The sequence below is a fragment of the Coturnix japonica genome, chromosome 17 (assembly GCF_054131305.1).
Source record: "Coturnix japonica strain WE chromosome 17, WE-NBRP24, whole genome shotgun sequence".
Lineage (NCBI taxonomy): Eukaryota > Metazoa > Chordata > Aves > Galliformes > Phasianidae > Coturnix > Coturnix japonica.
The window spans coordinates 2266384-2292203 of NC_140679.1; the positions used below are offsets into that span (position 1 = coordinate 2266384).

General features: G+C 47.7%; 1 protein-coding gene across 1 annotated transcript; it reads left to right on the forward strand.

The window, feature by feature from the left end:
• The first annotated feature begins 1169 nt into the window (after positions 1–1169).
• Positions 1170–3667, forward strand: LOC146758003 (uncharacterized). The gene is made up of 4 exons (XM_085518279.1): positions 1170–1304; positions 2013–2198; positions 2723–2864; positions 3050–3667. The coding sequence occupies exons 1-4, from the start codon at positions 1286–1288 to the stop codon at positions 3144–3146; spliced, it is 444 nt and encodes a 147-aa protein (XP_085374405.1). The 5' UTR covers positions 1170–1285; the 3' UTR covers positions 3147–3667.
• Positions 3668–25820: the final 22153 nt, after the last annotated feature.

Genomic DNA, 25820 nt, shown 5'->3' on the forward strand with positions numbered 1-25820 from the left:
GCGACATTCACTGTGGCTGCAGCGGTGGTGTTGGAAGCGTGGTGCAAGTGTGGGGGCGGCCATGGACCCTGCCCGCCTTGTCCTCTTCCTCCTATTGGTGGCCATGAGTTTTCAGGAGAGCTGTGCTGCTCCGTGGCGAGCACGGGGAGCAGGTGAGTGGGTAGAGATGGGACCCAAACTGAGCAGCGCTGGGAGCAAGAAGTCAGGCTGTGTCCCCACGGCCCTGTAGTACACTTGCCTGGGGCCTGCCTTCCATGGGGGTGTTGCTGGGTAGGGGGTGATGGGCAGCACTGCAGGAGCCAGGCAAGAGCCCGTGGCTGCGCTGCTCCCCAGGGCTGGCTCCAGCCATGCCAGGCTGTAGCTCTGCTAATTGCTGGCTGCAGCACAGCCTTCGTCCTGGGAGATGCCCGGGGAGAGTTCAGAAGAGGCGTGCTGGGCGTGCATGAGCATTTCTGCTTCAGGCTCATGGCACTCCCCAGTTTCCAAGCCAGAGCCCCAGTCCACAGCCCAGGGGAAGAAACAGGTGTGCTTTCCTCCAGTGCCTCAGTGTGACCTTGCTGTCCATCAGAGGCCTCCCAGTAAGAAAGCCCTGGGGGGCTGCATCTTCTTCCACGTAATCTGTGAGAGATGTGGCACGTGGCCCGGAGAGAGCACTGCATACGCTGCCAGGTGCCAGCCTACGGGTCATCCCGTCCACCCTGCAACTTTGGAAATCATGACCTGAGTTATTCTCCCATGCCCCACATCCAGTTACTGAGGGAGAAGGAGATCACACCATATAGTGCATATAAGTGGGAACTTCTCTCATCTGTTTTTGATTCTAGATGATGAGCTTCGTGCTCCCTTTCCGGATGCTCCTTTGCATCCGGACTTCATGCCTGTGCCTGGGGGACAACCCAGGGGTAAGTTATGAGTGTCTGTTTCCTTGGAGGCTGAAACGTTCATGCTCTCAGGCTTCATTTCCCCTGTATGCTCTGCTCTGCTACTCAGTTGATGCTGTAGTGTGTGACTAAAACTTTTCATGGGTCTTTGGTTGCAGAAGTGCCCCCAGTGTGGGCCTTGCCCGGTCATCGGTTTCCTCCTGTGCTGGAGCCCAGCTGGAATCCCAGCAGTGAGTACTCTGTCTTCACTGACTTGGCTGACTCGCCGCTGATCTTCAGATCTTCATGCACATGATATTTAACTTCATACATTCTGTTAAGGTCCGGAAAGAGAAGAGGATGAATCCACACGAGGAAAATACTCTCAGGGCTCATCCCGTCTCCTGAAGCGACTGCTGAAGGAAATGGAGAAGGCAGAGCGTGGTGGGTATACTTCAGTCTGTTCACTGTGGGACCTGGGAAGCTGAGGTGTGATATACAGGTGTGGGCAGGCTGTAGCCTGCACAGCAGGAAGGGATGGGTCAGAGCCGTGCTGCAGCCATGTTCCGTGTATCACCTTGCAGGTGCTGTCAAGCACCAGAGCTGGTCTGCTGCCAGATGCTCTGCATCCAGCCAAGACCCAGAGGCAGCTGCTCCCCCAGCACAACCATTACTTGTCAGAGCTGCTTTGTGCAGTCGTTGGCACCCAGATGGCAGCAAGTGGCAAAGTGGCAAGCGCTGTGCTTCTGTTCATCCAAAGCCCTCCGTGCCGCTGAGCAAGTTCAAGGCAGGAGGAGCATCCCGAGCAGGGTTGGCTGCCTTTGCTAATGCTGGAAATGAGGTGGAGATGCTAATTCTGAGGGCTTGGACTGTGTGTTAGAGCTTGGATTTCAGCCTGCAGCTACCTGTCTGTGACGGGCTGGTGACAGCACAGTATGTGAGGGCCTTGCACAGGAGCTGATTCCTCAAGAGGTGTGAGGGAGTCAGCATTGTCCAATAGCTGGGAGGGCCCAAATGCCCTTGGGTAACAGAGGGGCTCACAGTGTACTTGGGGGGGGCCCTGGACTTTACCTGAGTTCGGGATTGGAGAAGCTCAGTTTTTGATGAGGGCACGTGACATCCCAATCCTACTGCCCTGCTTTCTTTCTAAAGGAACGGACCAACAAAGTGAGAGGGATGCACTCCAGGAAGGTGGATATCCCATACTGCCAGTCCCGGATGCACTCCAGGAAGGTGGATATCCCACACTGCCGGTCCCGGATGCGCTGCAGGAAGGCGGATATCCCACACTGCCCGTCCCGGACAGAGGAATGCAGGCAGCACCAACCGGCATGCCAGGTAATTTCTGTCCCATGATCATACGGTGTCATGAACCAGAGTCACTGTGTGCCTGCAGGCTCTTGCTGCCAGCTCTTGCGCACCAGGTCAGCAGCCAGACCTGAGTGTGTGAGCATAGAGCACATGTAAAAGAAGCAGGAGTGTTTCTCCCCTGGGCTGGCTCTGGCTGTGCCCTGTGCTGGCTGAAGCCTGACCTTCAGCCTGGGGGGCGTCCCACAGGAGAGCTCAGGACACGCATGCTGGGAAAAGCGTGAGGGATTCTGCTCTGTAGCTCTCCCCACGGACCAAGCCCAGACCCCAGGGTACAGCCACAGCTCTCGGCCCAGAGGAGGACACGGGTAGTGCCTGTGCAGCCTCTCCGTACCCAACGAGAGGTGGAAGCAATCCTTCTTGTCCTCCAGTGCTTCGGCACCAGAGACGGAGGCACCCACTGACAAAATGACCTCTTGGGTCCATGAAGCACACTGAGAGATTATCTGTAGCGCAGCTGAAGGTAACGTGGGACATTGTCTCATTTCTTCCAGGGATGAACACAGGCAAAAGCACAGAGGCTGCTGCTCACTCATCTGTGCGGAAGCGCCGCATTCCGGTGACGGTCTCAGCGATGCTGATGCCTGCGCTGGTGCTGGCCGTTGGTGTTGGGATATGGGTGCTCAAAGACTACCTGTGAGTTGGCCTTTCCCCAGAACACCTTATTGCTGCATTTGGCAATGAAACATTTGTGGTGCCAGGATCCTGGACGGCCAAATCAGCCGCTGGCAGTACACTGCCAGGACTTAGGTTGCAAAGTCTTTCAAGTTTCCCCTTATTTCCTGTCACTGAGTAGTGCTTTCTGAAACTCATTCTCACAGAGCGCGCAAGAGGGAAAAGAGAGCAGCAGAAGCAGCAGATGGAGCTGGGGAAGGCAACGAGACAGACTCTGACCCAGTCAAACAAGAATCTCCGTAATAGCTCCAGTCCGTTCCATTCTGCCATTGAAGAGGCCCGAAGTCTTCAAGGTCATCTGGAAGACCAGGAGCTTGAACTGAAAGCCATGAAAGAGATCCTTGGGAACAGTCCTGAGTGCTGCCTTCTGTCAGAGGACGGCCCTGAATGTGAGAGCAGAGCTTTTGTCCTTCATCCTGCATTCTCCAGGACAGGTATCACCAGCAGTTTGAAGATTCTTAGCTCGACACAGCTACATTCCTGTTGAGGGTCCTAATGAGGACCCAGAAAACGAGCTTCCTCTGACTGCTGGACAAAACGTAATGTCTTTGGAGATGTGGGTGAGAATGGCTGGTTTCAGGGAGAGCTGACAGATGGCACAAGAGGACTGGTCCCTTCCAATTTGGTTGCGGAGCTTTCAGATGATGAACTGGATACACCTGGAGATCCTGTCAGAATTCCTGCATTGCTCCATCTGCAAGACTACCATTGCTCCACTCAATGGAACAACTCGATGTTGAGCAGAATGTGGTTGAGCTCCTTTGGGAACTCTCTGAGGCGACTGACAGTGGAACTGCATAGCTTTATTGTATATTAAAAACAACCAAACAACTGTCCCCTCCCTCTCCCTTCCCCTTGCACCCCTCCACCCCTCCCCCTCCCCCCCCCCCCCCTCAAAAAAAAAAAAGACAAAAAAAACAAAAATAAACCCTAAAAAACCAACAAAAAACAACCCACCCCCAATAAAACAAAAAACCAAAACCAATTAAAATCTCAACGCTGTTCTTTTTCTGGGATACACTGAGGTGACGCTTCTTCTAGCTTAGACTTTGCAATGAGTTTGTGTCACGGAGTTCTCTCTAGAGCTCACTCGGTGACAGTGGGAACAAACCCAGGGAGAGAAGGAACAAAGAACCTCCCCTCTCTAACAGCGCGGTGCGGCGCGGCCGAGAGGGGAAGGGAAGTAAGATTGTGAGTGGGTCTAGGAGGGAAAAAATGAAAAAAAACCAACGATCTGAGAATGAACAGCAGTTTAATGAACCCAGTGACACTAAACAACAACGATGTTGCAGAACGGCGGGAGAAAAGCAGACGACCACACCTGTCATTGACATGATCAGTGAATCTCATTTATTCCTTGGCTGCGTGTACCTTTATAATACGGATAATTAGCTCATACATATTGCAAAAGTGGAGCTCATCATTGGTTCCCAATTACATACCATCCCCGAGTATCTTAACAGCTTGTTGTTATCATCCTGAAAGATACTCCCTTGCTGAGTTCCCAGAACCATGGCTAGTTTCTAACCATCACAGGGCATCCTGATGTTCTCACTGTCCTTGCAGGTGTTATGGCTGCTTGATTAACCGCACCGTGTTTACGACCCTTCTCAGCTAACTAGCTGTAAAAAACACTCTCTACAGGACCCCACAGATTACCTTCAGAATTCAACAGTTAGTTCTGTTTCCTTTCTGAGTGCATAACAACCTGAGCACATGAATTGAATGACGTGGCTTTTTAGTCTGGTACAAACTCTGCTGTACACTGAAACTTGGTCCATTTGTAAGCAGGACTTTGTCCATCTCTGCAGGACAGCAGAAAACCCTTTGTGCTAATCATGATGCCAAGAAGCAGAATGCAGCAAATGGCAGATGATCCAACTGCTTCAGGTGTTCATTTCCTTAAAACTGAGAATAGTTTTGGACTGAGAGTTTGTAAGCAGAACGGAGCTCTTAAAGCTGTCAGAGATTATTCCTGCACTGTTCAATTCTATCTGCATAACATACATAGGATCTCAGAACTGCGTTGCTTGAACTGGTGGAACTTGTTGAAGTGAACTGGGATGAGCAAGTTTTAGAACTTAGTCAGAGTGCTGTAAAAAATGGATAATCTCATGAGTATTAAGGTACAGGATTGCTATTTCTGCACTGAATTTGTTTTTATTTTACATGGCTGTGATCTGAAAGTTCCTAACCTTTATTCTGATTCTAAAATCATCCCTAACTCCAAATGTAACAACAAAAATGATGCCAGAAATTTGTAGCAACAGGAACCTTAACCCTGATCATAATCCAAAAAACAATCATTAAGGTAACAATAATCTTTACCTTAAAACTAATATTAATTAGAGCCCAGATGATGCCTGCATCCAATCAGAAGCATGCTTTGTATTATTTAAGAGTTGTATTTTTTCCAATGAACTCTCTCTATTATCACTTTTATAAAGTAACAGAGTCTGTTCTTTTTCTCCTGACACTGTGCCTTACTCCTGACATCCCCTGAAAATGACCCAGATAGGGCACCATCAAAGTAATGCTAATAGTAATGTCAATCCTAAGTGTATCTCTAGCCTCAGTGTTAATGGGACGCTCACAACAATCCCAACAGCCTTAAACATTCTGGTGGTGTGAAAGAGGTGCTGCCTTGCACATGCTGGGCAGTCCCATTGCCTGTTAAATGCAGGCGGCAGCGTAGAAACATGATGCCCGTGGTCAGAATGCCCTGTGGCAGATCCTGGCACCGGAGAACTGACCGGAGAACCATGAGAGAACTGACAACAAATCACTCGACATCAGAACCGACCCAGTGGTTATTTACAAGCCTTGGGTGACCCAGACAGGATCTCAGAGTGGTGAATGTAGGTACAGAAGTTGTTACTACTCTGTTTTCTTCTAAAAGCTGCTCAGCTGCTTTGCGTTTCAGACCATCCCTGGCTTCACTGTGTGCATCTGTCCAATTGATACCAGGTGTTTTTTCATCTCGGAAGTTGGGGGGGCGGGGGAGAGGGGAAACAGACATCAATTCAATTACTCATTTATTTATTGACAGACATTCACGTTTGCTACGTTTGGAGAAGTTTTTATTTGTTTGCTGTGGTTTGATTTTTTCTTTTTTTCTTTTTTTTATCCCCTTCCCTCCTCTTCCATCTTTGTGTTCTTCCCCTATAATCAAACGAGAACGGATCCCCAGGGTCTGTCCCGCAGACGTTCTTTCCGTGGTCTCTGCTGCCACCTGCTGGCCAATACACGGAACTGCCACTGTTGGGCGTTTGGTGCCGCAGGAAGCACAACGCAGATCTGAGTTCTGACCGGTCTACGCAGCAAATCCGCCAATCTTTATTGCGATAAGCCCTCCACATGGCATTGCGCATGCACTCGAACACGCAACAGGCATAGATTTCTCCTAACTCCTTGAGGAGCACATCTAGTTTGGCTGAAAAGGTTGGACTGAAAATACTCAGTGCTTGGGCCTGCTTAACAGATATTTTTTTCCTGATTATGCTGTCCATTGATCTTTTTAAACTGAACTCCTGCTCTAATCTGGTCTTTAAACATTTGTTGTCTCAAGACCCTAATGGGTCCAGACTGGATTACCTTAGGGGCTGGACGCCTAAGTCATGGCAGCAGATGGTTCTCTGACCTTTCCACCACCATTCAGAGACTGCATCTGGCCGCAGGCACTCTTGTCTCCCCATCAATTGGGCAGCCTGTTGTATTACAGCATCTGAGGGCCACTGGGGGGTTCAGTATGGATAACATAGACCCATCCTGATGTAAAGGTGATGGCTGTAGGATGAGATCCCTCGTTCCTGATGAAAAATTTATTTACTGGGCTCTCAAAATCATCTTCATAGATTGCCTCTTTCATGCCTAATTCTCTAATATAATTTTGTTAGTCCTCCATAGAGGACCACAGGCTGATATTTAATGGTATGTCATTCTTATTTGGCCATGTTATATGACACACAGCCATAAATCATTCACTGATCAAATGGCTATCCTCATTATGTTGGACAGAGCATACAGTCTTTGCCTGAGGGCAGGGTGAGTAGTAATGGATGTCAGTTTTGAAATTTCCAGTCATTCACCACAGCGCTTTCTGCCTCCATGTCCCATAACCAGAGCAGCTATGCTGGCATGCTCTCTTGGTTTCTGTCTAAACCACTGTACTATATCCATCAGTTCAGCTGCTGTATTATGGGCAGCAGGGTTTGGGGGGTTGGACACTGGTCAGGGCACTCCCACCAGCCTATCCTGCATTTTTTTTTCATTTTTGGGTTACAATCAGTCAGATCTCAAATAGATCTAGTCCAAAGGGAACCTCAAAATCTGACCTTTTAGTGCCTTCACTTACAGAGTCCATTTTATACAGATTCCCTTGTACAGGGTCCCCATGGTCCTCCAGAGAGATGTTACTGATCTTCCATAGGAGAATGATTGAATTAGGATTTTTCCCATCAAAACTGCCACCTGTCTTTCCAGTTTTTCAACACTGTCATTCAATAGCTGATTGGCATCAGCCTGAGCCTCTTCAGTTATGTTCAGACAGTTCAAGGCCATCAGCAGTGGCCATGCCACCATGAACGCAGCTAACTCTCATTCTCAAGTTGTACGTATGTCTTTGCTAAGGCCATGGAAATACTCAGTCAGGTGGGCCAGGGACTCATGGACCCTCCCTCCGTCCCACACAGGGCCCCATGTTTCAGTGAAAGAAGCAATGCTGCATTTTGAGGATCCTAGGAATCCCAGGACATGCCCTGACAAAAGGTCATTCAAAGCAGTAGTCTTTCCCCATCCAAACCACCCCATGATATTCACAGAATCACAGAATTGTAGGGGTTGGAAGGGACCTCCAGAGAACACTGAGTCCAGCCCCCCCGCCAAAGCAGGTTCCCTACACCACGTCGCACAGCTCGGCATCCAGGCAGGTCTTGAATATCTCCAGAGAAGGAGATTCCACAACCAACCTGGGCAGCCTGTTCCAGTGCTCTGTCACTCTCACCATAAAGAAGTTATTGCACACATTAGTGCAGAACTTCCTATGGTCCAGTTTCTGTCTGTTTCCCCTTGTCCCGTCTCCACACATTGCTGAAAAGAGTCTGGCCTCACCACTTTGCCCCCCACACCTCAAATATTTATAGACCTGGATCAGGTCCCCTCTCAGCCTTATTTTCTCAAGGCTAAACAGACCCAGTTCCCTAAGTCTCTCCTCATAGGTGAGATGCTCCAGGCCCTTCACCATCTTTGTGGCCCTCCACTGGACTCTTTCCAAGAGATCCCTGTCCTTTTTGTACTGGGGAGCCCAGAACTGGACACAATATTCCAGATGAAGCCTCACCAGGGCAGAGTAGAGGGGGAGGATCACCTCCCTGGACCTGCTGGACACACTCTTTTTAATACACCCCAGTATGCCATTGGCTTTTTTGGCTACAAGGGCACACTGCTGGCTCATGGTCAATCTGTCGTCCACCAGGACGCCCAGGTCCCTCTCAGCAGTGCTCCTCTCCAGCAGCTCTTCCCCCAGCCTGCACTGGTGCATACAATTATTTCTACCCAGGTGCAAGACTCTACACTTGCTTTTGTTAAACCTCATCCGGTTTCTTACTGCCCAGCTCTCCAGCCTGTCCAGGTCTCGCTGAATGGCAGCACAGCCTTCAGGTGTGTCAGCCAATCCTCCCAACTTCGTGTCATCAGCAAACTTGCTGAGGGTGGTCGTTGATGAAGATGTTGAACAAGACTGGACCCAGTACAGACCCCTGGGGGACGCCGCTAGTTACAGCCCTCCAGCCAGACACTGCACCGCCAACGACAACCCTCTGCACTCTGCCAGTCAGCCAATTCTCAACCCACTTCACTGTCCACTCACCTATCCCATACTTCCTCAGCTTTGGTATAAGTATGTCATGGGAGACTGTATCAGTTATAGAGGTTATAGAGTTCAATTCCTGTAGTCAATTTGGCGGCCCAGGTGGGACCAGCTCTGTTCGCTGCAGGACCAGCTGAGAGGGAGACACTTTTGGCGCACCCTGAGATTTCTCTGAAGGACTCCCTTCCTCACCTGATCACTGCAGGGTCAGACAAGGACCACCCATAGGTGGACCAGGTATGTGTATGGTAAGTGGAGCCCATATGTCTTGAGGAGACATCCTACACAGTTTACAGCCATACGTGCTGCTCCCAGGGAGGTGAGCTCATGGCTTTGGTTGCCAGCTGGGGTAGGAAGACTCTTTGGGTGAGTTCCTATGAAAGGGAACTGTATGTCATATGAATGGAAACAAGAGCAAATACTCTCTCCCAGGTGGTTGGCAATAGGAGGGACCTAGGTTGGTCTCTCCTACGGGTATGGGATATAGTGGATAGCCTGTCAAATGGTAGCCTGGGTTCTCCAAGGTGTAATCATGGGGCTTATAGGTTGTATGTTCAATATTATCATCTGCTTTAAGTGTTTGGTACCGTGTGTCAAGCCGACTCTGGGAAAAACATTGTTTGCTACTGGTCGACCAGAGTATGAGTGTTATTAAGATTCCAGCTAGAAAACATTGTCAGCATTGTGTAGTATGAATAAACCATGGTTTTTGATCTAAATGTCAGAGTGAGTGTGGTGTGAGTGAGACACAGAACAGCTGCAGGGTGAGTGCCGAGTCCCGATCCATGTTTCCTTCCTCCTGTGAGGGAAATGGCCGGACACAGACAAAGTGAAAGACTGTGTTGTCTGTCCACTCATATGTACTTTCTGCTTGTATGTAAGAAGATGGGAGTTTGTACTCTGTAGATTAGTAAGATTGTCCTGAGGAGAGGTGTACATTCCACCCGACCAATGAGTGTCAACCCATTTATGTAATACTATGTACTGCTTGTGAGGAAGTGTGTGAGGGAGGTGGTTCAATCAGTGCTGGTTCTGTGGCACAGTGTTTATAACTGAAGAATACAGACTGTATTAAGGGAGTTTATGTGAACTGAAAAACCGTACTGTTTGACGAACTGTTTTGATGGTATAAGAAAGTGTAATTGTTAATTATACATGAAAGTGTACTTGAGGGAATGTGGAAGTGTATCTGAGCATAGAAACAGAGGAAGCATTTACAGAGGAAAAAGGGTTAAAGTGAGTTTACCTGCACTGACATGAGAGCAACGCCCTGAACCTCTGCCCTGTGAGCTGAGCAGAGAAGAGTGGAGACACAGTCCCCATGTATCAGGTAGTGTTATTCTGCTTACCAAATGAATGAGTTCACTACAGAAGAGGCAAATCTTCCCCTCTGCTCCATTTGTGGCATACTCTGGAGTTCAAGGCATTGCAAAGCTATGGCACATCTACTTTCTTTCAATGATGACACCTTAGTGTGCTCTGGGCTCTCATTTCAATTGCATCTAAAGAAGTCTAGGGTCATGCCAGCTGACAGGAAGCTGGCAAATGTTGTCTCGTTGTAAGGAAGAGCAAGAAAGATGACATGGGCAATTATGGACCTGTCAGTCCAGAGCCTGGTAAAATTATGGAGAAAATGATGGTGGGAGTTATGGAAAAACAGCTGAAGGACAATTCTGTCATTGGTCGCAGCCAACACAAGTTTGTGAGGTGAAGGTCCTGTTTAATTTAAGCTCATTTTGTGACACAGTTATCCGTTTAGTTGACCAAGGGAAGCCAGTTGATGTAATCCTTGAGGATTTCAGTGGAAATTTTGATACTGTTTCTCACAACAACCTTCCAGACAGAATGTTCTGCATATGGCTAGACAGAAACACAATGTGGTGGGTGAGCAGTTGGCCAGTAGGTCAGTCCCAAAGGATTATAGTCAGTTGGTTCCATCAGGCTGGTAGATGGTCACTGTCGGGGTCCCCAGGGTTCCATTTTGGGGTCAGTTTCCTTTCATGTTTATGCAGATGACTTGAATGCAGGACTAGAAGACGTTCTGAGCAAGTTTGCTGATAAGACCAGATGAGGAGGTGCTGTTGCCTCCACTGAGGGTGGAGAGGACTTGCAGAGAGATGTGGACAAGTCAGAGAAGTGGGTACCAATTGGTACTAAGCACCAAGTGCATAAAGTATAACAAGAACAAGTGCCTGATTGTGCACCTGGGTAGGGGCAACGCTGGACATACACACTGACTGGATATGGGACACTGGAGAGGAGTCTGACTGGAAAGGGTTGGGGTGCTGGTCAGCATCACACTGAATGTGAGTCAGCAGTGTGCCAAGGCAGCCAGGAAAGACAACAGTCCCCTGGAGTGCATGAAGCAACTTATTGCCAGCTGGGTGAGGGAAAGGATCATCCCTCTCTGCTCTGCATTGCTACTGCCTCACTATGTTCTGGGCACCACAGAACATAATGGACTTCAAACTCTGGGAGAATGTGCAAAGGAGGGCACTAGAACTGAGAGATCTGAAGTTCAGAGTTTCACAGGGATTGACTGCTTGTTCAGACTGGGCCCTTCTCACATCCCTTCTCACATCCTGCAATGAAACATAGGTCTCATATGGGACATGAACCTCACAGCGTCCTTGCACCACATGTAGAGCCTGGGATCTTCTGTCCCATGTCTTTCATTTAACATCATACAGACCTCCAACCCATTGCCCCAGGAAATGCCTGGAGCCAACATGAGATACAGGACCTCTCTACCACTGGTCTTGCAATCAGGGCTTGACCTGTCTTCTTTGTAAGGCAAAGGAGAGGTTTCTTAGCATGCCAGTGCCTTTGCCTGCCTGTAGTCATGGCTTCCAGTTATCTTCTCTAACAAGTCCCTTGGGAAGCTTGCTTGTTAATGTTCCTCAGTGGGCCCATTAATACTCCAAGAAACTTCACTGTTACTTCTGACTTTGTCTTGTTGAGCACTTTGTGCAAACTTCTCTCTGCACTGGAGGCTGATGAACTCAGCATCAAATGCGCCCTGGGACCATTATAACCTAAAGAATCTCCTGTGCCTTATGCCATCTTGTTATCTTCTTCAGGTTATCAGAACTTGTTCAGCAAAAAGGAGGGATATCTGGAGAGAGCTTAAAGAATCCGCTATAAATTTATTGTCTATTTATTTATAGCTGGGTTTAAAGAAGACATTAAAGCAGCACTGTGCAACTGATACCAATCCAGGATGTCCCAATGAGTTCTGTACTGTTACTGTGTTGACAAAGGTCCTTCTCAACCTCCCTACCCAATTTCTGCTCACAATGGACCTATGGGACTTGCATCACTTTTCTTCACATCACTCTTCTCCTCTGCATTCATCCGCTCAGTGTTAAAACTGCTTTGCACCAACTCCCACTGGCTTTCCTCAGAGAACCAGCTGCACGTGGAAAAGGAAAGATTTCTGTTTTTTATCTGGCCAGCAAACGGAAGGAAAGGTGATGCAATTGAATGAACCGTAAAACACAGTGATCAACTGCATGCCATGTTCAAGCTGCATCTATTGAAGTTTGTCTTTCATATGGAATATTTTTAAAAGAAATGATTTAGACTGAGGTAGGATAGGATAGATTGAATCACAGTGAAGGAGTTGACAACAGAGGCCATCAGACTCTGGGAGATGGAGCAAATTCCAGTAATCTTCCTGGGATAGATCAGCCAGGTAGTTGAGAGGTATCAACTTAAAACTGAACAGGACATGTGAGTATTTCACACACTGAGAATGCTTAACACATTCTCATTGATTTATATCTTTGTCTTGAACTCATTTTTTTTTTACTTTTACTGACATTAATGAACTTCTTTTAGACATTGTGCTTTAAAAAATGAAAAAGAAAAACAATAAGAAAAAGAAGTAAAAGAAGGAAAAGAAAAAAGAAGATAAAGAAAAATAAAAAAGTAAAAGAAACAGAAAAAAAAGAAAAAGAGAAAGGAAGAGGAAAAGGAAAAAGAAAGAGAAAAATAAAGAGAAAAAGTAAAGGAAAAAGAAAGAAAAAGAGAAAAATAGAAAGAGAAAGAGAGAAAGAAAAAGAAAAGATAGGAAGGGATAGATAGAATTACGGTGAAGGATTTGACAACACAGTCAATCAGACTTTGGAGAGAGAGCGAATTCAAGTAATCTCCTTGAAAGTCAGAAATCAGAAAGATAATTGAGAGGTATCTGACTGAACAAGGATGGGGAAATATGGCAGGTAGTGGGAGGAGTGTGTGTCCAAATGGTCTGCTGAAAACATGCCCTTAACCACGGCCATTTATTTAGGACAGCTGGAGACACCTGAAAAATGAGGGATATCAAATAGGCAGCAGGGAAGAGCAGCGGTGGACGCCAGGCTTTAGTCGCAGGGCAATGGCAATGGCACCACTGTCTGTGTCTCTGTACCCGAAGGCATTTGAATTATAGGAAAAAAAAAAAAAAAGAAAAAAAAAGACACAAAATCCCTACAAATTCTCATATTTACAACTAAAAATGGATCAAGACTCATGAGAATTTCTCATGATAAAAAGGGTTAACACATTTTCATTGATTTCTTCGTCTTCAATTCTTTGTTTCAGTTTTATTGACGTGTATGTTCATCTTTTAAGCTTACAGCCTCAAAACAAACAAACAAACAAACAAATAAATAAATAAAATTAGATCCATTTGTCTTTTGCACGTGGCCTGATGCCCCTTTCACCTTCACAATTCCCACCAGACCTTCCATGCTGGAGAGTATGAGATCCAGCAGAGCACCTCTCCTCTTTGGTTCCTCCATGGCTTGGTCAAGAAACTGCCATCTGTGCTCTCCATGGATCTGCTGGATGCCACATGCCCTGCTGTGCTGTCCCCGCAGCAGATACTGGAGTGAAAAAGGCTCCCAAAGGGGACAATGGCCAGACAACATGAGACTCCCATCTGTTTGCAGAGGGCACTTTCTAATTGCTCTCCCTGATCAGGAAGACAGGTACAGACACTGATGGTCTCCTCTGTTGGCCATTTCCATTAGCTCTGACCTGGCTGCTCTGCCATCCCCAGGCAGAGCTCAGTGCACTCTCACAGAGGACAGTCGCCCTTCCTTGTCTCCTCGCCAACCCATCATAAAGAATCTGTATACCCCTTGTGCTACAGTGCAGTTGTGGAAGCCATTAAACTGTGTCACTGTGGTCCAAACAAGAGCTCAGGCATGTAACTCTACAAAGATTTCTAGCTCCTCAAGTCTTGTTGTTCTCATTAGTGCAAAAATACAGGAGTAAACATCCTCACTGGAAAGCATCACTGGACAGAGCCTGACTGGATAGCTCATCTATGGTATTACTGTGAAGAAGGTGGCACACAGACATTAGCTCCATTGTGGGTCTTGGAGTTGACACAGCAGCACAGATACACCATGGGCATGGCTTTCCTGAAGGCCTTGTGCTGCATTTACAGCTGCATGTGAGTGTGTGGGAGAGCCCAGAGACACTAGGCTGCTTCTGAAGCCATTCACTTGAGAGCCTACCGAAAACTGAGGTTATATCTGTTGAAGAATAAAGATGTATGTTTTCTTTGTATTGCCTTCGGCTCCAGAATATGCCGCAGATGGAGAATAGAGAAAGATCTGGCTCTTCTTTTGTGAGCTCATCCATTCAGTCAGCTATGTAACTCTGCATTCTCAGTGGAGTTGGAGACAAAGGCACCATGAAGTGCCCTAAACGCTGGGGTCTGTTGTCATTCAGGATGGTCGATAATACCTCTGTTCCTTCTCTGCCCTGCAGCTGATGTTCAGGAAAGAGGTTTCTGTCCCAGGGATTTCCCACACATTTTATAAGCACTGACACACATCAGGAGCAGCCCAGACACCTTGGGCATCACCCAGTGTCTGTGTGTGAGCAACTGTCTCCCCGCTGAAGGACCGAGGACTCAGAGCAGGAGCTCACATGCAGGCAACTCCTTGTGCACTTCTGAGATAAACCAGAGGAATTCCAGCTCCTATGGTTCTGTGGGGAGCTGAATCCCATTTCAGCTCCAGGATTTCTGTCAACAGATGACACTCCAGCACTGCCTCAACTGGATCACTGCCCTGCACAGGGAAATTCCAAACCTCCTCGTCCTTGTCTGGGTGCCCTTTGTGCTTCATCAAATGAACTCTGGTAGCACTCCCCATATGTCTCCAATCAGTCACTGACCACTGGACATGTGGTGGTTAATTGAGCGAATTTCAAAGCACAGTCATGACGCTGTTGTATTTCAGGTGCTGTTGGCCATGAGGACCCAGGGACATGTCAGGGGAGATGAGTAAGAAGGTCAAAAATGTCATCACCTGCTGCTTGCTTGTCCGGGCTCCTGGGACACAGGGAGCTCATAAAAGTGGGCAGTGCTGCACAGAGACAGCTGTGCCCAGGAGCAGCTCTTGTGCACAGCACAGCGGGCAGGTGACAGAAGGAGAGGAGAGAAATTGGAGTGAGCTTACAAGATATGTACTGTGTGAGTGGGCTGCGAGCTCTCTGCAGGAGCATTGCTCACAGACCACGACACGGTAAGTCTCATGCAGTAGGCAATGTAGCTGCTTTTAATTGAGGGTTAACTAAATCTGGGACATTCCATAGCAGATTGGCTGCAGGTAATGCATGTTCGTTACAGTGGAAAAAAGACTTCTGCTTCACCTGAGGGCTTCTGTGCTGCAGCATAAGAGCTGGGGGGCAGAGCTGCATATCCCAGCACGGCTGCAGGCTGTGCAGCCGGGGCTGCAGGCAGGTGCCCAGGGCTGTGCTGCAGAGCAGGGTCCCTGCTGTGCCCCAGGGGCTGTGTGCCGGGTATGGGACTCTGCCGCCTGCCAGGCTCAGCACTCAGCCTGCCCGGGGAGCTGCCCAGGGTGCTGCGGGAAGACGTGTGGGGGGAAGGAGCCCCCCGGCAGGGCTTGTGCTGCCACAGCTGCTGCCTGGGGCAGGGGGATCACAGCTTCACTGCACAACAGTATGATTCTCAGGTTGCTTTGCCGGAGGAGAGCCAAGCAGAGGGTTTCCATTTCCTGTTCTGGGGGAACGTAGAAAGGATTGGAGGCAGAAATGTAAAAGGGGCTGTCACAGCTCTGAGAATTTTTCTTCACTCAAATGATTGTTTTCAGAACAGTCACACATGATGTGCTCTCAGTCTCCTATTTCCTGAAGGATGGAACCAACAGAAAATATCCTCATTTTCAGTAGACATGAATAATTCACTTAAAATGCAAACAGGCAGTCTTTTAGAATTCACACTGAATGGCACAGAGGCTGTTTTGGGGGCTCTAAGAGCACCTGGAGTAAAGATATGAGACATGAAACAGATGAAAATATCCAGGGAGAAGGGATAAGATAATAAGAAGAGGAAAGTCAGAGCTCCATATGCTGCTTCTGCTTTAGGAATGCTGAAATACATGAAATTAAATGCAAGTAATGGTGCTAAATGTACACTGTTGTAGGAGAATTAAAACATTTCATATTATAGCAGGAGGAGTGTCTCTGAGAATGGTCTGGACTTGTCGTTATCTTCTGCACTCTGAACAGGACTCCAAGCCCAGGAACAACAGCAGATGCCCAACAGCAGCTCCATCAGCGAGTTCCTCCTGCTGCCGTTGGCAGACACGCGGCAGCTGCAGCTCCTGCACTTCTGGCTCTTCCTGGGCATCTACCTGGCTGCCCTCCTGGGCAACGGCCTCATCAGCACAGCCGTAGCCTGCGACCGCCGCCTGCACACCCCCATGTACTTCTTCCTCCTCAACCTGGCCCTCCTCGACCTGGGCTGCATCTCCACCACTCTCCCCAAAGCCATGGCCAACGCCCTCTGGGACACAAGGGCCATCTCCTACACAGGATGTGCTGCACAGCTATTTTTCTTTACCTTCTTCCTCTCAGCAGAGTATTCCCTTCTCACCATCATGTGCTATGACCGCTACATTGCCATCTGCAAGCCCCTGCACTATGGGACCCTCCTGGACAGCAGAGCTTGTGCCACCATGGCAGCAGCTGCCTGGGGCGCTGGGGTTCTCAATTCCCTGCTGCACACTGCCATTACGTTTTCACTGCCTCTCTGCCAAGGCAATGTTGTCAACCAGTTTTTCTGTGAAATCCCCCAGATCCTCAAACTCTCCTGCTCAGAATCAAATCTCAGGGAAGTCGTGTTTCTCATTTTTAGTGCCAATTTATTCTTTGGTTGCTTTGTTTTCATAGTGGTGTCCTATGTGCAGATCTTCATGGCTGTGCTGAGGATGCCCTCTGAGCAGGGACGGCACAAAGCCTTCTCCACGTGCCTCCCTCACCTGGCTGTGGTCTCCCTATTTGTCAGCACTGCCGCTTTTGCCTACCTGAAGCCCCCGTCCACTTCCTCCCCACTCCTGGATCTCACAATGGCACTTCTGTACGCAGTGGTTCCTCCAACCCTGAACCCTATTATCTACAGCACGAGGAACAGGGAGATCAAGCACGCTCTCAGGAAGTTGCTGCAGTACACACTATTCCAGCTTCCATAAAATGCACAACGTCCTCATTGGATTCCCAGTGATGGTTCTTTAGGTTTATGCCTCTTTTGTTGTTTGATTGTGTGAGATATAGCAACGTGCAAAAAAAAAAGTATAAAATATTATTGAACTTATAAATAAAAATATATTTCACTTCTTTCCTACCTAATTTTCATTTTCTCTATCCAAGAGCTCATGGAAACATTTAACCAGATTCCCTGAATACATTTTAAGGTACCTAAAAAGGTTTTAAAATAGACATTTGCTTAGCTTTTCTTCCTTCCTACTTTGTCTGGATTTGGGGAGGTACAGCCACAGACAGCAGCTCAACGTGTTCTTTTCATTTCTGATCTCCTTACTCCGCCACAGTGCTCTCAAGTCCTCTCATTTGTGCAGTCCTGAAGGTCTTCTGTGTCTCACGACAGTCTTGTTGCCTCTACAGCAGCACTCCAGGGCTGCAGTCAGTGGCCGGCAATACGAACGGCTGTGTCAGAGCTGGTCTCCTTGCTGGCACTGCCATAACAAGAGGGCCCCTTTAGAGCAGGACCAGAGAATATGAGGGAGGCCTCTTCCAAAGGTGGTGTAAGGAATATACCTCAGGAGCTGCTCGCTGAGAAAACCTCGAGATCTTCTGGTGCTCTTCAGTGTGTGACCAGATCAGATTGAATAGTCCCAAGGAGATCCGTAAGCATCTCGGGGCAGTGCTGTGGTTTAAGGTTTATGGGTTGAGACAAAGAGAAAAAGAAAAGGATAATAATTATGACAAATGTATTTATACACATATAATATATTTTGTATATTTTCACACATATACAACATATGCAGTTGCAAACACATATGCACAGATACTAATACATATGCATATCTGTTTCCAAGTCCAGGACTAGTTGCAGGGGTTTTAACAGCCACAGGGTTCACTGTAGGAGCTGAAGTGGCTGTTGGGCTGTTGCTGGAGTTGAAGTGACCTCAGAGTTCATTGCCAGAGCTGGAACCACCACAGGAACTGTGACTATGTTGGAGCAGCCACTGGGCTCATTGGAGGGGTTGGAGCCACCGCAGGGCTGTACTTCCTCCCTTGGGAGGAATTTTTTGCATTTTCTTATTACCATACTTGGAACAGCTACAGGACCCATAGCAGGAGTGACTGCAGAGCTCATTATGAGGGGTGGAATGACAGCGGGATCTGTCCCAGAGCTTGGAGCAACTGCAGGACGTGTAGCAAAACCTTGGAGCTGCTGCAGGGTCTGTGCCAGGAGTTGCAGAGGCTGCAGCACTGTCAGCAGATCCAGCTCTCTGGATCTGGCACACTGCAGTCATGTGTGTATCTTGGGGATTACCAGTGCCACAGCAGACCTGCCCCCAATATTCTACCAGTTTCGCAGGATCCTGCAGTTGCTCGGAGATGAAGTTCCAAAGCCCTGGGGGTGCCCACCGCTCCAGGCAGCTGCCCAGACCGTCCCACACCCTCTGCCATGCAGAGCCTTCTCACCTTGGGGCAGATCTCTCACTGATATTCCTGAATAATTGTTTAACCTCAATCCTAGAATCATAGAATCACCAAGGTTGGAAAAGGCCTAAAAGATCATCCAGTCCAACCGTTCACCTATTACCTATAGCTCCCACTAAACCATGTCCCTCAACACAATATCCAGTACACCCCCAGACTCACAGAGGCGACAATGTAAATTGTGTAATTCCTAATCCTATGGACAATGTTACTTCCAAAACCCAAAGATGACCGCAGAGCTGAATGTGCACAAAACTTCACTTTGTCAGCTGCCAATTTTATCATGGTACAAACTGAGGTCAAACAGCATAGCAAAATAAATACCCTAATCAAGCATCCAAGCACCAAGTAAGGAGCTGTGCAGTGAAGCTTCATGAGAAGACTCAACAAGCTCCACAAATAGGGAGCACATCCACACATATCAGCACCATGGCCTGCACTTCTCCAGCTCCCACAAAGCCCTATCTGCTCAGGACAGATGTGCTGCTACCTCAACCCTTGGAGTCTCACATCAGGCACCAAAATGACAGTGGTTGTTGAACCCAACATGTGGCTCAGCAGCACACAGTGCTTTGTGCACTGACCAATTCCCAGTGGGATGGGGATGAGAACTGGGAAAAAAAATACAACTTCTGGGTTGTAACAAAACAGTTTACTAAGAGAGATAAAAGCAGACATGTAATAGTTATCACTATATATCCGTTGATATGGAATCGTATGTAACAACTGATGCACAAGCACTTGCTCAGCACCACCAGACTGATGCTCAGCTGGGCCCTGGGCAGTGAAGAGACTGAGATGAACTCCCACCCCTTTCAATACAATTTCTGCTTGCTGTCAGCTGATAGAGAACGTCCCTTTGGCCACTTTCAGTCAGCTGTCCTCACTCTGTTCCCTCCCAGCTCCATGTGCCCTTTACTGACCATGGCCTTGGCTCTGTAGAACACTGCTTAGCAGCAGCTGTAAACATCAGAGTGTTATCAATGGTTTTCTCCAAGAACCAAAACACTGCACCACAGCAGACAGTCTGAAGAAAACAATTCCATCTGAGCTGTAACTCAGATTCCTGCCTGTCCCCTCTTCTTGTTCTTACTGATCAGGAAGCAAGGAACAGAATCTGCCGCTCTCCTCTCTGAGCCCTTCCCATCAGTTCTCAGCTGGCTCCTCTGCCATCCCCAGGCAGAGCTCAGTGCCCTCTCATGGATGGCAGCAGCCTTTCCTCTTCTTCCTTGCCCATCCGTCATGCAGAATCTGTACCCCATTTTCTACAGTACAGAGCTGAGAATCAACCCACCATGTCTCTGTGAACCAAACAAGACCCTAGGCCTGCAAAGGCACAGAGATTTGGAGTTAGCTGAGTGAATGTTTGTGGCCCTCTCATTAGTGTAACGACTCTTCAGAAAGCATCCCCTTCCAGAAGCATGTTTTGATTTTGCCTGGCTGGGCCTTGCATCTACACCGTGCTACTGGTGTTCAGAAGATGGCACAAAGGTACGAGACCCATTGTGGGGCTCACAGTTGTCCAGTGGACATTGTCACTACCCTGGGCATGTCTTTCCTGAAGGTCCTCAGCGGCATTTGCCAGCTGGCTGGGGGTGTGCTGGAGACCCCAGGGAACTGCCATTCTGTTGTAATACAAGAATTTTACAGAGCAGCAGCCATGGATCAAGATAAGCACTTTACAGAGCAGCAGCTGCGGAGCAGGATAAACAGCATGAGAACCAAGGACACCTCTAGCAAAAGAATGAAAGGCTCGTGGCTTTGAAGCGGGGTTTTAGGGTTCTTATTGCAGAAGCTTTCTTCCAATTAGTACGTGTGATTTTTGTACACCATTGTTTGTTTGCTATAAAAGTACGGCTTTTCAGGCAATAGATGGACACAGCTATAATTAACTATATTGGTGTGTGGTTGTTTGTCCTAGAACACTGACCTTTTGCCTTCAGGTTTGCCAAGACGTGGGGGCCCACAATGTCATGGGATTTAACTCTTGAACACCTGTGGGATTCCGAGAAACTAAGCCAGTATTTGAGTCAGGGATGGTGCAGCCTAGATAGATCTAAGGGGGTATGACTTATTTGGGGCTTGGCTTGTGCTTACCGTGCTCTATATAACACTGTTCCGAAAAGAGAGAGTTTCCGAGTTGAGGTTCAAGCCATAAAGGGAAATCCCCAAGTCGATTTTGATCAGTCACAGGAGGCACCAGTAACAATATCAGTTGCCTCTGTGGAAGGCAAGAAATGGAAATGGATGTCCTCACGTCTAGAACGGAAAAAAGAAGTGGAGGAGGAGGCAACAGAAGATCCAGCTGACAGGTTTGGATCAGCACCGAGAAAGGCAAAAGGAAAAGTTAAGAGGCATGAAGAAGAGAGTGATGAGGAAGAAATCTCTATTACTGTTTGTCGACCCCTGAAGATGACTGAAATCCAAGGCGTAAGAAAGGAGTTCACACGGCACCAGAATGAATCTCTTGTTACCTGGTTGCTTCGCTGTTGGGACAGCTGGGACGGTAGCTTGTTGTGACGTGACAGGCCCTTCCCCATATTCTGGAAGAATCTTAGTGACATGTAATACAGTGGGTGTAGACAAAAAGGCGTAGGTTATATAAGGATGAATCTGTTTCAATAAATTGCCATTTTGCCACTTCATCACCTTGGTGTCACTTGGTAATTGGCCTAGCTGCTGCTTCAGTTGAAGGTGAGAGATCGTAAAGCCATTAACAATCGTAAAGCCTTCATGTGTATCATCAAAAATCCCAGCTATTAGACATACGCGCTTTCCAGCTCGAGCAAGGAACAACAGTACAATTGCACCACGTGTTTCCTTGTGGTGTTACCTACGTGACCGCAGAGAAGACATGAGGAAGTGGCATGACCAGCCTACTCCTGTACTATGAGCACGGGTGAGGGAACTACAAAACAGTCCAACCACCAGTACGGCTGCTCCAGTTATCACAGGTAACCAATAGAGGGGCCCTGCCCTCAGTCAAGGGAGTGGAAGGGATAATAGAGTTTATTGGACTGTGTGGATTTGATGGCCTGGCACATCAGAACCACAGAAATATAAGGCACTGGTGGATACCGGTGCACAGTGCACCCTAGTGCCCTCCAGTCATGAAGGGACAGAATCAATCCATATTTCTGGATATCTCTCAAGAATTGACTGTGTTGGAGGCTGAAATAAGCCTCACTGGTAAAGACTGGAAAAAACATCCTATGTGAGTGGCCCAGGGTTTCCGTTCATACTTGGTATTGATTACCTCAGAGGAGGGCATTTCAAGGATACTAAGGGGTATCACTGGGCCTTTGGAATCGCTGCTGTAGATATGGACAACATTAAGCAGCTGTCAGTTTTACCTGGCCTGTCAGAGGACCCATCTGTTGTGAGGCTGCTACGAGTAAAAATAAAAGAGCAGCAGGTACCAATTGCTACAAAGACAGTGCACAGACGGCAGTATCGCACCAACAGGGATTCCTTGCTCCCCATTCATGATTTGATTCGCCAGATGGAGAATCAGGGAGTGATCAGTAAAACTCACTCACCTTTTAACAGTCCCATATGGCCAGTGCGTAAAGCCAGTGGAGAATGGAGGCTGACAGTAGACTACCGTGGCCTGAATGAGGTCACACCCCCATTGAGCACTGCTGTGCCGGACATGTTGGAACTCCAGTACGAGCTGGAGTCAAAAGCAGCCATATGGTATGCCACCATTGACATTGCCAATGCCTTCTTCTCTATTCCTTTGGCTGCAGAATGTAAGCCACAGTTTGCCTTCACCTGGAGGGGCATTCAGTATACTTGGAACCGTTTGCCCCAGGGGTGGAAACACAGCCCAACCATTTGCCATGGGTTGGTCCAAACTGTACTGGAACAGGGTGGTGCTCCTGAACACCTGCAGTACATTGATGACATAGTTGTGTGGGGCGATACAGCAGAAGAAGTTTTCACAAAAGGAGAGCAGATAATCCAGATTCTTCTACAAGCTGGCTTTGCTATTAAGCGAAGCAAAGTAAAAGGACCTGCCCAGGAAATTCAGTTCTTAGGTATAAAGTGGCAGGATGGACGTCGTCACATTCCAACAGATGTGATTGACAAAATCACTGCCATGTCTCCACCAACTAGCAAGAAAGAGACACAATCTTTCCTGGGTGCAGTGGGCTTTTGGAGGATGCACATTCCAAACTACAGCCTCATTATAAGCCCCCTTTATCAGGTAACGCGGAAGAAGAATGATTTTGCATGGGGCTCTGAGCAGCAGCAGGCTTTTGAACAGATTAAACAAGAGATAGCCCGAGCTGTAGCTCTGGGGCCAGTACGGACTGGACAGGATGTAAAGAACATCCTCTATACTGCTGCTGGAGAGAAAGGCCCCACTTGGAGTTTGTGACAAAGAGCCTCAGGAGAGACCCGAGGCCGACCCCTGGGGTTCTGGAGTCGATCATATAAGGGGTCTGAAGAGTGCTACACTCCAACTGAGAAGGAGATCTTAGCCGCATATGAGGGGGTTCGGGCTGCTTCCGAAGTAGTCGGGACTGAAACACAGCTCCTTTTGGCACCTCGACTGCCAGTGCTGAACTGGATATTCAAAGGACAGGTTCCCTCCACCCATCATGCTACCGATGTCACTTGGAGCAAGTGGATTACGCTGATTACACAGCGAGCGCAAATGGGAAACCTCAATCGTCCAGGAATCCTAGAAGTAATCATGGACTGGCCTGAAGATAAAAAGTTTGGAACATCACCAGCAGAAGAGGTATCACGTGCTAAAGAGGCCCCACCATACAACAAATTACCAGAAAATGAAAAGAAATATGCCCTATTCACTGACGGATCATGTCACATTGTAGGGAAGCATCGCAAAAGGAAAGCTGCTGTGTGGAGCCCCACACGACAGGTTGCAGAGGCCACTGAAGGTAAGGGAGAATCAAGTCAGTTCGCAGAGGTAAAAGCTGTCCAGCTGGCCTTAGATGTTGCTGAACGGGAGAGGTGGCCAATGCTGTATCTTTATACTGACTCATGGATGGTGGCAAATGCCTTATGGGGGTGGTTACAGTGGTGGGAACAAAATAACTGGCAACGGAGGGGTAAATCTGTTTGGGCCGCTGAACTGTGGAAGGACATTGCTGCCCGAACAAAGAATATGGTTGTAAAGGTGCGTCACGTGGATGCACATGTGCCCAAAAGTCGGGCTACTGAAGAACAACAAAACAACCATCAGGTAGATAAAGCTGCCAGAATTGAGGTGGCTCAAATCGACTTGGATTGGCAGAATAAGGGCAAATTATTTCTAGCTCGATGGGCTCATGAGACCTCAGGCCATCAAGGAAGAGACGCAACATATAAGTGGGCCAGAGACCGAGGGGTGGACTTAACCATGGACGCTATTGCGCAGATTATTCATGATTGTGAAACATGTGCCATAATTAAACAAGCCAGAAGGATGAAACCTCTCTGGGAGGAAGGGCGATGGCAAAAGTATAAATATGGGGAGGCGTGGCAGGTTGATTATATCACCTTGCCACGATCTCGCAGTGGTAAGTGTTATGTACTCACTATGGTAGAGGCAGCCACTGGGTGGCTTGAAACATACGCAGTACCCCATGCAACTGCTCGAAACACCATATTAGGTCTTGAGAAACAAGTCCTGTGGCGACATGGCACCCCAGAAAGAATTGAATCTGATAATGGGACACATTTCAAAAATTCTCTTATAAATACTTGGGCCAAAGATCATGGCATTGAGTGGATTTATCATATTCCCTACCATGCACCAGCTTCTGGTAAAATTGAACGATATAATGGGTTGTTGAAAACTATGTTGAAAGCAATGGGTGGTGGAACATTTAAGCACTGGGAGAAGAATCTGGCAGAAGCCACTTGGTTGGTCAATACTAGAGGATCTGTCAATCGTGATGGTCCTAGTCAATCTAGCCCCCTACACACTGTAGAAGGAGATAAGGTCCCTGTTATACATGTAAAGAACATGTTGGGAAAAGCTGTTTGGGTCCTTCCAGCTTCTGGAAAGGGCAAACCTATCCGTGGAACTGTCTTTGCCCAGGGACCTGGGTGCACTTGGTGGGTAATGCAGAAGGATGGGGATGTTCAATGTGTGCCACAAGGGAATTTGATGCTGGGGGAGTGCAGTCAATAATTTTATGTATCTATATATATATATATATGTTTGCATGTGTAGTGTATTTTAGTTATTATAGTTGTACATTTAGTTATGTTACATGCAATTCTACTGTTTAGCTATCACAATTTTACATACGTGTATATATATGTATATATATGTATATATTAACCATGATGTAATAATGTAGAATAAGGGGTGGAATGTCATGGTTTTGTAATTTTGTAATTTTGCTATCAGTATTCCACATCATAACATCATGTCAAGTATGGATACTTCTGTTGAATGTGCAGTCCACAGAAGAAGACTACATATTCCAGAGAACAACAGGAGTAACAATAAGTCACGGGACCAGGACTCTATATAATCTCGTTCCCAGGCTGGAGTGCCCTCCTTCTTCTCTCAAACTTCTCGGAGAGTGGGAAGCGTTCCAGCCGTGTCGCCTAGAGTTCACAGTAGGCCTCTCGGTTTTCGGAGACTCTCTCTCTCTCTGTTTCATTCGATTTGTTAGCCTTAATTATATTATATTGTGTTATCTTGTATTTCGATATCATATTTAGTAAAATAAGTTTTTCCTCCTTAGATTGTCGCTGTTTTATCCCACTCCCCTTTTCCCCCTCCTTTCCAAGCCCCGGGGGGGGGGGGGGGGGCGTGGGGTGGCTTCCCCTGTCACGGGCATAGGTAAATCTAAGTAACCCGTGACAGGGAGTAACTTTTATATGAGACTGCAGCAAGAAGTCTTCTGCAGCCTATGAAGTTAGTAACTCTTCTTGCAGCACATGGGATAAAACCAGACAGATTCAGTGGGTATAGGCAGAAATAATATTAAGAAAGAAGTCGTATATGCTGGTATGTGTGTGCAAGAACTGGAAAGAGAAAGCACAAGTTCTTTTGCAGCCTTTCTTTGAAGATGCCTCCCAGCACCTCCACCAGG